Source organism: Cheilinus undulatus, linkage group 15 (assembly GCF_018320785.1).
Source record: "Cheilinus undulatus linkage group 15, ASM1832078v1, whole genome shotgun sequence".
Lineage (NCBI taxonomy): Eukaryota > Metazoa > Chordata > Actinopteri > Labriformes > Labridae > Cheilinus > Cheilinus undulatus.
Genome location: NC_054879.1, coordinates 28,181,766 through 28,195,119, shown reverse-complemented (window position 1 = coordinate 28,195,119; position 13,354 = coordinate 28,181,766). Strand labels below are relative to the sequence as shown.

Below are 13,354 nucleotides of genomic sequence, written 5' to 3'. Positions count from 1 at the left end.
GAAAACATCTTAGGAGTCATACTTCAGGAAGCCCACCACACTTAGTGACCAGCTGACTGCCATAAGTATCAATAACAGACTAAAAATAATCAGAAGAACACTTAAAAGACCTAGTCTTACTGAAATGTGAGAAAATAAAGGTGAAGTGTGGCTGTTTTAGTCATCCTGTTCCCAGTCGATTTGTCCAGGCAGCAGCAGAGGGAGCTACCTCTCCCACTCAAGTTTGAAAAGCTCAACCCGCCAAACATCATCTCATCCAAACTTTATCCCCTTTTCTCCTTCCCTTCTTTTCTGTCCTTTCCTCCCTCCTCAACCTCAACCCTCTTTACCCACTGACCTCTTCCCTCTTTCTGTCTCTACCCTGACCCCCATTCTTCCTTCACCCCCGACACTCTAACCTGGGAACATGGGGTCACTGGGACATAATCCCCCCTCTTACAGCTGCCCTAATACCTCCTGCCGCCACCCGGACTTCTCAGACTTCACAACCTGCCGTGTCACGACCAGCGTCTGAAGCTGAGTAGACTTAACGCAGACTGACACTGAATCCCTTGCTCCTGCTCTCCTTCAGTGAAGCAAATCTCTGAGGATGACGTGAAGAGAGGCCGAGCTGAGCTGGCCACCCATGAGGGAAAATCCAGTTAGAAGTTCTTATTTTTCAGGAAACAGACAATGTCTTGGCCAAAGAGAGCCGCCTTTAGAAATGAAGTCTTTTTAGTGCAAGAAAAGTCCCATCATTTGGTAAAAAAGTCAAAGTTGAGCCAAGTTATTCAGGGCAGGTCCAGGTCAAGTGTTACGTGTTTCCAAAAATGATAAGATAAGATATGACAGGATAAGACTGGACATTCAGTCATTAAGGTGGGGTTAGTAGGGTAACTCTTATGTCACATGACCAACCTTATTCATAGAGCACCTTGAGCAAGTCTTCATGGATTGATACATGCTGCATTCACTGGTTTTATAGTTTTTACACTTTTTGATAACACAGGTTGAAAAAGAGGTGCTACTGCAACTCAAAAATAATATGTTGGTGTTGGAGTTACCAAAGGGGCTTATCCAAAGAGTTCAGGTGAAGGCCACACGAATCTTCCTAAACCATGACCTGATCATCCACTGAAACAGTTTGGAAGATCTGTCAGGCCTGCCTGTGGTCTCAAACACATTGCTAGCCAGATAGACTGTTTGACATCTGCACAGCATGGGCTATATCTTGCCAAACAGGCCAAGAGAAGAGCAAAAACATTTGAAAAGTCTTCTGTGCAGGTCTTTGCTCTTCTTCAAATAATGAAATGTCCAATTCTGAGTAATCTGCTGCCACAGCTGCATCCAAGCTCTCTTGTCGCCATTGTTCACAGGCTTGCAGGTGTTTCAACTAAATCACATCCATGGTTACCGCTGCTACCTGATTGGACGAACATTTTTTCTGTCACAATCAATCCAAGAAACTAAGCTTATGGCATAGTGGGCATGTGCAGCTATGGAGTGAATTCACCAAAGTAGATGCTAACAGTTGCTAACTACAACTGAATCCAGTTGGAGAAACAAGCTCATGCTGAAGTCCAGTCAACAACATCTTTTTACCAGATGGATCGGCCTAATGACAGACAAGCCAATCCATTGGCTTTGCAGGGTTATCTATGAAAGCACATGTCTGTTGAATCACCACACTGAAACTGTTTCCACAAATATCAGGTGTGTGGTCTTGTTTCATGTTTAAAGTCAGTCTAAACTTCCCTGATGTCTGTGGTCTTCCATGTTTTTAAAATCATTTAAGATTTGAAAATGGTTGTTTGAAGCTCGCTGAAGTCTTTGTTGGAATTCCCCTCAAAACAAGGAGATAAAGCCCAAAGAGGACTTCCACAGACACAGAGCACATACATGAATCAGTCACGTGCATACCTTCATATAGAGAGATTGTTACCCTCCTGCACCCTCACCTACGCATCCACGCACACATACATTGAAGCTAATATATACACAGGCACCCTACATGTCTAAATACATATACAGTGAAGCTGATGTGTTATGACTTGGGGGCAGTAATGATACACCTGCTAGAGTCAGGAGATAACTTTAATGATACACTGAGCGTCACGCCTCCTGAACTTCAAACTCTTCACATCTGTGTGTTGATGGCTGTAGTACTTATATAGCATCAGACCTCAGGCTCATAGTATCAGCAGGCTGTGTTGAATACAAACAGACCGCCATTCTCCACTACTGAAACTACAACTGCACATATACTCGGCCCTCAGAGTCACATAACCATCATCCTCCAACCACTCAATGTTTTGAAATTGGAGAAATCAGAGGGCCATTCAAACTTTATTAAAAACTAGAGAAGCACTCGGAGATCGCAGACCTCTGCCATTAGCCCTATCTCCCAATAGCAAAGAATCCTTAAAAAAATTCCTGGATCCATCCCATGTGCCCCCCACCACGGCATTCGCCGATGACTCCCTCTGCGGTAGGGTGGACCAGCGGTGAGGCCAAGCATTGGCTTTGCTATGGGTGGACTGTCATGGTGGAAGCATTGCCTGCCGGTGCCAACAGATGCACTGACAGTCTCACTGGATGACTGGAAGTCATGGCAGAGGGTGAATATTCCTCTATTCCTCCCAGCATTCTGAATATTCTCACTACAATTCGCTGTCTTTCTCACTGTTACCCTTCGACTCGTCTCCTTGACCAGGCGTGCGTCTTTCAAACTCTATAAACTCCAAAACTTTTAATAGAAACACACCCAAAATGCTGCTGGGATTGAAGTTACTCATGTCCGCCATCTCCTGGTGAAAAGTGGTAACAGCACAGACCTCCGCCATTAGCCCATTCTTCCAATAGTACAGACTCCTTTAAAAAAATCCTGGATCCAGACAGTGATCCAGATCACTCCCAAAATCTAATCAGTTCTTCTTTTTTTTATCTTGCTAACAAATGAACAAACCCACCTGATCACATAACCTCTTTGGCGGAGGTAATAATGAGTTTTGGTTTCTAAATTAGAAATCATCACTTTATTTTCACCAGTTCAGAAAATTTTCATGTATCCTATTTTAATGTGCATACAAAGATAAAAAAAATAAAAAGATCAGTTAACAGACTGTAAAACAACACTTTCTTTATAACTGGCATCGTACTGAAGCTATAGATCCATTTTATATATTGTGGTCAGATCAGGTCAGGTGTGGGAGCTTGTGCCAGTTCAGCGCTTCACCGCATAAACCGTGGCCCTGTACTGCTCTGGCCTCCATACGGCCATCAACAAACAGATCAGTTGGTCCCTATGGCCATTGGACAGCATCCAGACCCTTATAGGGGTATAGCAAGACCAGAAGGATGCTAAGATAACAGGAACGCCACGCTTTCTTGCTCAAGAACCCATCACCCCATGCACAAGTCCAAGTCTGCTGTTCACATCAGCATCACAGCCAGCAGATTGATGGATTATCCTGTGAACTGCTCTACAACTTCTGCACTCTCACCAGACACAGACCCAAGGCATCTCCAGATGCCTGGATCTTTGTTTTGGCCCAGGAGGCATGCATTTCCAATACTTCAGCTTCCTCACCCAGCAAGTTAATCACCCACAGAGACATCTACAGTCCCTGAAAGGATCAGAGCATCATCAGCAAAGTCCAGATCTGTGATAAAGGCATTGCTAAATGACACTTCACAGTTCTTTGTCCCTTTACCTGTCCCTAACCTGACACGCCAGATGGATGTGTGAAACACATCCATCTGGCATGAAGCGTGAAGGCAAACCTACCATGGACAGTGTTTGGGAAAGGACAGAGCCTTTGAAAAAAAAAAAAAAACTTGGAGGGTGATTGGATGAACGTTCTGTCTGTCACATCTTTATGGGCCAATCAGAGCAACAAAGCACGTGGCCGATACTGAGGTGCCACTACCAAGAAATAAACTCAATAGAAAACTGCATTAGGTGAAGTATGGCTTCTGTAGACATGTCCGTGCACAACCATTTCGTCTTTGAAAAGAAAACAACTCACTGCTGTTCTTTGTTCTTCTTTTAATGAAGAAATGTCAAGTTCTGGTAAAACTGACGCTTTAGCAGCATCCACGCTAAGCTCCTCTGGCATTATTGCACCCGCCTCTTGTCTCTGCTTGCTTACATCACAACTCTGCTGCACCTGAAAGTACTGCCCCTCGACACTGATTGTTCCTGTCACTTTCTAACTGGGCCCAAACGGTTCAGATGAGAGCTTTGCAAGATGGATTCACCAGTGATAAATGCAGAAACATTGAATCCATCTGCTTTCCAAAGTTAACCTGACCCAAGACCAGTCTAAAAATTGTAAAAGATAAAAAGGATCCATTAATTTTTGACAAAAAAACAATAAATTAAAATCTTGAGCTGACACGGTGTAGATTTAAAAGAATTCAATCTCAGAATTTTTAATAATTAAAAGTCCTACATTTATGAGGGAAAAAAGGCAAGTTTAAAAAGTAGCAAGTTTGACTTTATGAACTTGAAAATTTCAAGCTGAGCGTCAATCATTTATGACATTAAAATGTAATGAATTTTCAAGAAAGAAGACTCAGAACACTGGTTAGATCAAAGATATCTCCCTGGATCAATCAGTCAATCTTTATTTGTATAGCACCAATTCATGACCGAAGCTATCTCAACACATTTAAAAAGAGGGCAGGTCTAGACCGGACTCTTTGATGTATTCTCATAAAGACCCAACCTTTATCATCATGAGCTCTGCACTAGCAACATTTAGCATCATTATAGTGGTGAGGAAACCTTCCCTTTTACAGGCAGAACCAGACTCATGTTGACAGCCATCTGGATGGTCAGTGTGTTGTTTTCTTCCAAATAGCTCCTGCACAGGAAAATCTAGGGTGTCACTTTCCATAGTTCCTCGAAAAGAGTAAATCTGACTCTTTTTTGAGTGTATCTATTACCAGACATCCTCAGAGTTGGAGTAAAAACACAGATGAAATTCTGCTGGAGTAAAACTTTAACCACACCCACTTAAGTTTTAATTCAGCTGTCATCACTCATGAACAGTCACAGCTGCAGCTAGGTGTCCCACCTGCAACTAATCCTAGGCAATCAAGATCTACACACCTGCTGATGAACCATGGTATACTACAGCCTCTAGTCAGGTAACCTCCCTCCTCTCCAACCTTTGAATCTAATGATTTTTCAGTGAGTTTCCTTGTCTTGTTTCACCTCATTTTCTCCTTTTTTTTTTTTTTTTTTTTTTTTTTTTTGCAGTGCCTGCCTCCAAACTTAACCTTACTGTAACCTTACTACCTCGTCTTGTGCTCTGGTCATGGGTCACAGTCACATCACTATCACAACTGTTTTTTAGTCTAATACCTATACAGGATATATAGGCAAAAAAGCATCTTTTGTTGTTCCTCTAATTATTATTTGTAAGGCAGATGAATTATCTATTTAGAGTAAAATGCAGCTCATAATAAAGTGTTACTCATTTCTGTATGGAAAATAAATTATTCTGTAAGTCTGCAACATATCTATAAGGAATGAAAAGCAGCTCTATACAGTATTGAAAACAGCTATGAAGGATTAAATCATCATTTAGAGTTAAATAAAAATAATATATTTGTCAGAGTAAAATTCTATTCAATTTGAATAAAATTTCCCCTACATTTTTACTGTGTGTGTTCAGCAAAGTATCTTTAATGACTGGATGAATATGATAATCTAGTAAATATGGACTAAAATCATGAGTATTTACTCATTGCTCAGTCTCAAAAATTTTAAGTTTTTCCTTATAATTTAAAACTTTAAACTAAAAAATGTAGATTTTTTTGTAGTTAATGTAAAACTTTAAGCTTTAAAATTTCTATCTGTTTTAACTTGTGCTTTTTTAACCTTCAAAATTTCTGTTTTTAGTTTATCTATGACTTTGTATCCCTTAAATTTAAGGATTTGAAAAAAATTACAATACTTTTAAACTTAAATATCCATGTTTTTCTTCAAAAATTAAACACTTTTCAAACTGGACATTTCTGAAGTTGTTTTTTCTCAGAAAGAAACAAGTTTTGGAACCCACAAATGTTATTTATTGTATTTTTTTATAAATATATGACTAACCTCAAAAGTTCTGAGTCAAGTGGATTTACTATGTCAAAAACTACTTTTTTAAATTGAAAATTAATAGATCCCCTCTTTTCTTTTTAACCATTTTTTTTTTTCACTTCTTACAGTGGGCCTAATAAGCCGTCACATTATGTTTGATCTTTTCTTCTTTTCTTTTTGGGCTTTCCTGCCTTTATTTGGACAGGACAGGTGAAGAGTGACAGGAAACATGAGGAGAGAGAATGGGGTAAGACATGCACCAAACAGCACCAAGGCTGGGAATCGACCTGTGACCAGTGTATTGAGGACCATAGATTGTGTATATAGGTGCCTGCTCTACAGATGCCCTGTTTTAACAGTTTTTTAAACACCAAAAACAACCCTCTTCCTTCTTGCACACCAATCATGCAGCTCAGATTATGAAGTGGGTCCTTGCTGCGCAGACCAGGAATCATTCAGAACTGCTTTTAGCACCCTATCTACTGACACAAATGCTGCATGGCTCACTTGACTGCATTTAACTTGTGCAGTTGTGTTCACATGAATAGTACCAGAGACCTCCTCTTCAAATGGACTCAGGCATAGTGCCTGATTCTGATTCGCTCGTGTTCACATTGATCAAATGAACCAGACTTTGGGGTCAAGTGTGCTTGGATGCGGCCCAGGGTCCCTGATGTGAAACCATGCAAAGAAGGGTTGGGCATGTTTTCAAAATAGCGGTGGTATACCCCTCTGCCATTTTTTAAATCTCTTGAGATAACATTTGTTATGAATTGGCACTATTAAAAACCAGAGTTAGTAAGAATTTGCATATTTAATCATTTGCATGTCTAAATCTTTCTGTTTTGACAGTAGGTTTACTGTGACTGATGCTTTTGGCTTCAGGGGGCTTCACTGATCAACAGCAGCCCCTCAGCCTGGTTTTGAACAAAGAGCCAGCCGGGCGGTCTCACTCCACAAAAACAGCATTCCTCTGAGTCTGTCCGGTCTGTGGGCCACCGCACGTGATGCCACCTGACTTCCTACTGTAGACTCACACTCATGCTTCTGTAATCCCATAGAACCAAGTTTTATTATGTGTGTGCACAAAAACACAGCCAACGATCGACTGACTAGCTGCACAAAAAAAGAAAAGGCTTTGTTTTTCACATTAGACAGAAACAGGAGGGAGAAAGAGAAAATTATGCATGCACCCTTTTCATGAGCCTTAATGTCATTTTCCTACGCACGTGACCCTTGACATTTTCATACGGCATGGCAATAAATAGAGAGTAGGTCATATAGGGATTACCCTCTATCTAGATGACCTACTGTTTATCTTGTGATGAGAAATTCAAGTAAATCTGGTTTAGATGACCTTATGCAGTCAGATATATATGGTTATATAAGCTGATTAATATCGACATCAGTGGTAGAGAGTATTTGAACCATCCACTTTGAAGTCAATCTATGTTTGTGGTTTATTGACTGGAAAGCAAAGGCATGAATACATTTAAATCTGACTATAAAATAGACATTTTAATAGCCAGTGTGTTTTTCAAAATGCTTTTATATTAACTCATACCGAGTTGTTGGATGGTTGCCGAGCTGCTTTAAGAGAAGTAATTGTGTAGTTAAACTTCTGCCAGAGCTGATCATAAACAGACCTCTGCACAGAGAGCTGAGCTATCTCCTCCACATGTGCCAAAAACGTGCCTCACTCTGCATCAGGTATCACTTTATTTTGAAAGTCTTCTGTTGACTCTTAACAATAAACAGCATCAGCACTGTACGAGGAGACTGTCATGAAGTGTTTCAAATACCATTTATAACAAAAGCAGCTGCTCTGTTTTCTATTGACACACTTTTAGTAGGCTGTAAACAGCTTCACAGAAAGAGATACACCTCTGTTTGTATCCATAACACTGTCACACATCATCCTCTACCCTTTATGGTAAGCTCCTGAGGACAGAATTATCAGTTGAGAAGTGAAAGGCCTTAACATAAGTCTGACGAGATCACAGCCAAAGTATCATATCATAATATGATACAATACATTTCAGTGTGATATTTGTGTGATAAAATAAGATTTATACAATACGATATGATACATTGTGATTAAATAACATGACAACACCATACTGTATGTTAAGAAAAAATAAGACAGGATAAGATAAGATAAGATAGGATAAAGCATGTATTAATATGATAAACAAAGTTAGAATATAAAACACAATGATATGAGATGCTACCATAAAATATGGGACAACACCATTTATGACAGTTATAAGACCCCATCGCAACAATACGATATTATACGATACGATATGATACGATACGAGACTCTGCCATACCAGAAGTAAAGATGAGTTACTTGAGTAATGATACATTACCATACAACACAATATGATATGATAAAATACAGTATGATAAGTGAAGAAAGGTACTCTCTTTTTTAAAAAAGGAAAACTATATTTTTGGGTCAGGAAAATATGGCAAGAGAGAGTTAGGGGAAGACAGTCACCTAGAACGGGAATCAATCTCATGACCAGTGTGCCAAGGATTATAGCCCCTGTATATAGACCTGTTCTACCAGGTGAGCTAAACCAGCTCCCAACAATAATGTACTTAAATAACAAGGCAATACAAGACGATACATTATGATACAATACAATGCGATACGATACGATACGATACGATACGATACAATTGGCTACGATACAATACAGTACGGAACAGTATGGTATGATTCGCTACGATACGATACAGTATGATATGATATGATATGATATGATATGATATGATATGATATGGTACAGTACAGTGTGGTAAAAAATATGATAAGCTACTTGTGTGGCATTTCATACCATTCTATAAGTAAGACAGCTACTGAAGTAATAGTACCATGGGGTGCAGTTGGCCTGGTTATGTTGTGCCCCATGTGACCTGCATGTTTTTCCCCAGCCTCTTAACCACTGTCCCAATCTCTATCCACCGTCCAATCTCCCCAACAAAGGCAAAGAGGTCCCAAAATAAAGATTTTACTGTGCCATACCATACCATACCATACCATACCATGCCCTGAGTGATGACTCATGTTGCTGGGGAAAAAAAAAAAAAAAAACATGTTCAGCTGCGTCTGACACTGAGGCGGTATGTTCATCTGGCAGCACAGCTCAGACCCTCCTGGAGCAGCTCAGCTCTTTCCAATCACATATAAATCTCTTTAGGTCTGCTGGCTTTCACAGAGGCACAGTGAAGTGGTTGTAATAATGGTTGTACTTATCCCTCGAAATACCTCTGACTTAAGGGTACTTTGTATACTAATGTCAAGATTTGTATCTGCATGAAAAACTCACTTTGTTGAAGCTTATGAAACAAAGCTTTTTCAGCTGCTGGCCCATGGTTCACATCAAGTAAAGCTCTTAGCAACTTCAGCTTAAGAAAAAATGTTGTAATCAAACTTTCCTTGGTTTGCTGGCTCATGTGTTTTAAGATAAATTATGATTTTTTTTTTTTTAAGTGTTTAAAAATTAAGCCTACACTGAAGTTAAAAGAAAAAAAAAAGCAGTTCCTTGATTGGCCACTTGGGTAAGGTCCCAAAAGTGAGTGAATTCATATAGTGCTCCATGTTAAAATACCCAACTTGATCATGGCCTTGTACAAAAACAACATGGTCCATGTTGATCATTTCCCCTGCTTATGAATATTGCGACGGAATAAATTCTATCTGAGGGTGTCTGTAGAGTTCTGTTTTTCAATTGCAATTCATTGCTTCATTTCAATAATTAATTGTGTTAAATTACATTTTCTTCATCACAAGTTTGAAGTGATCATACATTTCAAAACACAAATGTTTGAGTCTATACCGACAAAGCAAAAGAAAAATCTTAAAAGTTTCCTGATCTGGAAATGGAATGAGGTCAAAGAAATATTTCTAATGGTAATTTTAGTCATGCACTGTAGTCTTAAATTATGACTTCAGAGGCAAAAACTTTGAAACTTATTTTTCAGTGCATGTACAAAATGATTCATTACCATCCAGAACATCAGCCCAATTGCTTTCTCTGTGTAAGTGACCCAGTCAAAGTTAGCAGTTAAGCTAAGAGGTTTTCTCAACAAACTGTTAAGATATGCTTTTTTTACATTATGGTAGATTCTGAGTTACATGGCCTCAACCCTTTAAATCCTAGCGATGACGACAACGACTCGCTGTTAAAGCACACTTTGCATGACCATAATTGCATTACTGTTTGTGTTATCGGAAAAATTCAAACAGTTTCTGAAAGCTGAGAAACTGTGCTTTACTGCCAGCATGTGGTTATTACTGTAATTTCCCCTTTTCTCACTAAGATTCTAGCATAAAGTTCCCCCATTTTTGTGTTTTTTCATTTTAAACTGTTAAAACACTCTTAACATGCAGTAAAATGTGTTTTGTGTTAATTAATTTTTTGTCGTCGAGTTATGATTATTAGGGTTTTCTCTGTTTTTTAAACTTAATCGGCCAGGAGCTCCTCGTTTTAACTGTCTACAGTCCCATCTACAAACTGGAGGTCCCAACATGCAGTAAAATGTAAATAACTGCCATATATTAAAAGTTCTAAGTTTTGTGGAAAAAGGGGCAAAAGCACGTACTCACAGGACGTTTTCTGGGCCTTTTATGGTTAAAATAAGAAAAGAGTCCAGAAACTCAGGTTTTAAAGGGTTAATCATAGGAAAAAGCATAGCAAAAAAGCAAAAAGGAATAGTAGAGCTTGACTTTTAAAATTATAATTTGTCTCATCTATTTGGCTGTTATGCAAGTATTTTAAAGTGAAATGATCCATTCATAAATTCAGCTGTGTCCTTTATTTTCCATCTCTGTAAAAGCTGGAAGATGCAAGGTAAGCTATATCCAGCTCCTACCTCTCTACATTTGCTTCACTTACAAACTTGCATGTGATTCATGCAATTTAAAAACTTCATTAGTTTTGAATCTTAGATGCATTGAGATCAATAAATTAATGCAGAAAACCCTCATTTTATTGAAAATAATAGTATTCAACTCTTGACTTCGTGCTACAGGGTTTCCAGCTAGCTGAACCTGAATCTCTAGGTGGTCCATCCTCCTATCCAAATGAGGTCAGTCCAGCATTAGTAAGCCAAAGATAATGACAGCCAAAATTCAAAACATGACGCTTCAAAACATCAGTCCATAACCAATGGTGGAGGTCACTGCTGATATGTCTACATCTTATACACAATCATGGCCATTACCCAATACTTTCCTAAATAAGTTGGTAGAATATTATATAATGGTACGACAAATGTATTACTTTATTGTGTTTTTAAGGGAATTATTTCAACCAAAGTAATGATTAAAGTCTTGGCAGTAAAGTAAATGAATAAAAGTGGCACAGAGATCATTGCACTTTATAGAAACAAGATTTTCAGGTAACACTTTGTTTTAGTAGGCCCTAATTACCCAGTAACTTTATAGTAGTAAGTGTAATTGTCTAGTAATTTCTCAGGAATATGATGGTAATTACATCGTAATAAATTGGCATTTTACCAAATAATGGCTCTGAAATATGGTAATATTAAGGAAGTATTTAACTCATAGTAATGTATTAATTTTAATTATGATTTGGTGTATTTATCAAGTAATTTCTCAGAAATAATATGATAATTCCCAGGTCATTTCATTTTGGCTAATTAAACTAAAGTGAGTCCTTGAATAATATTCAAGTAACTTTGGGGCCAAGGGTTAAGATTAGAGGGTCAGGGTTAAAGTAATAAGAGCTCTTACTTGGAAATAAATATTGTTATTACTATGTAATTACCACCTAATTATTGAGATATTTCAAGATAATTAACACTTATTACAATAAAATTGTGAGGTAGATATGGCCTTCTAAAATAAAGTGCTAGCAGTTCTTCAATTTGTTTTTGTTTTTATTTTTGTTAGCCATGTTGTCTTAATCAAATAAACTACCCTTTAACCTAACCCTAAAAATACTTGAAAATTATTGAGGAAGGACTCACTTCAATCAAGTCGGACAAAATAAAGAAATTACTTGGTGGAATACCATCCAACAGGATAACATCAGTTAGGGTAAAATACCACCTAATTACCAGAAAAATTGTCACAATACAACGACAAATCACTTGCTAATTATTACATTATAACTAGGTAAACATATCATTAATTTCCATATTTTTGAGGTTGTTACTTACTTAGAAATAACTATTGTTTAGAACTAGGTTTTCCTTGTGAAATGACTAGATGATTACCATTTATTACTATAAAATTACTATGTGGGTAGGGCCCACTAAAATAAAGAGCTGCCGTTTTTTCACTTTGTTATTTTTGTTAGTTTTTTCTTATCTTAAAAATGTACTTATTTCAGCTAAATGCCACAACCTTTCACACAATCTATGTACTGGTTATCACCCACTAATCCTATACTGTAAGGTCACACAGTTATTATCCACATGCTCAACAGCTAACACACCATCACACCAATCATAAGAATGAAAAAAAATTCCCACAGTGGTCTCTAATGGTGATGAAAAGAGTTTTCCGACACTTCTTCATTGATTCTTTGTGACTAGGTCAAATATTTCATCCCTGTGTCGTCTGTTCTTTCACTCAGAAATGCAACAAGTTGGTGCAACAAGTGGGAAATCACATTCTGGCATATGCTTGTAAAATGTTCGTTGAGATTTTCCATCTTTGCCTGACTTCCCACTCAAATATACATCACCTAGATCTGCACACATTTTTAAAAAAATTCATGTGAATGTACTTTTCATTAAATCAGTGCAGGTATCAGAAGTAAAGGAAGCTTACTTTGACATTGTAAAACTCCACACAGCTGCCTGCTCGGCCTCTGGCGCTGTCTGCTGGCTTCTCCTCCATCCCTACTAACATCTCCATGTCTGAACAGCTCTGTCCTCCTGCTGGCATGGTGCAGGTCTGTTGATGAGTGTCCTTAGTCCTTCCTTGAGTCAGTCAGATGCAGTGCTTCCAGCAGCAGCCAGCTCTGCTTTACCTCCTCCTCCTTTGGTTTTAGGATCCTCCTTCCCTTCTGAGTATCTCCTCTTCTTCTTCTTTTGGTCTTCCTTTCAGGTCTGAGGTTCAGAAGTTTCCTCCTTTAAGCTTGCAGCAAATTAGATCCATTTAGAGGAAGCAACAGGATGTAATGTTGCATTAAACTAATAGGAAATTTTGACCAAACAGAGTCATGTTTTAAAATTGCACTGATGTGCTCTCAGACTTTCTGCTCCTGCCCGTTTGTCTGTCTTGTCTGGCTCGGC

The 13,354-nt window shown here is 38.5% G+C and overlaps 1 protein-coding gene across 1 annotated transcript in view; it reads right to left on the bottom strand.

The window, feature by feature from the left end:
- Nucleotides 1-13,012, bottom strand: part of arhgap20 (Rho GTPase activating protein 20) — a 108,635-nt gene extending 95,623 nt beyond the window's left edge. Inside the window, exon 1 of the mRNA XM_041807031.1 lies at nt 12,888-13,012. Coding sequence (XP_041662965.1) covers nt 12,888-13,004 — 117 coding nt within the window. The 5' untranslated portion in view covers nt 13,005-13,012. The remainder of the gene's footprint in view (nt 1-12,887) is intronic.
- Nucleotides 13,013-13,354: the final 342 nt, after the last annotated feature.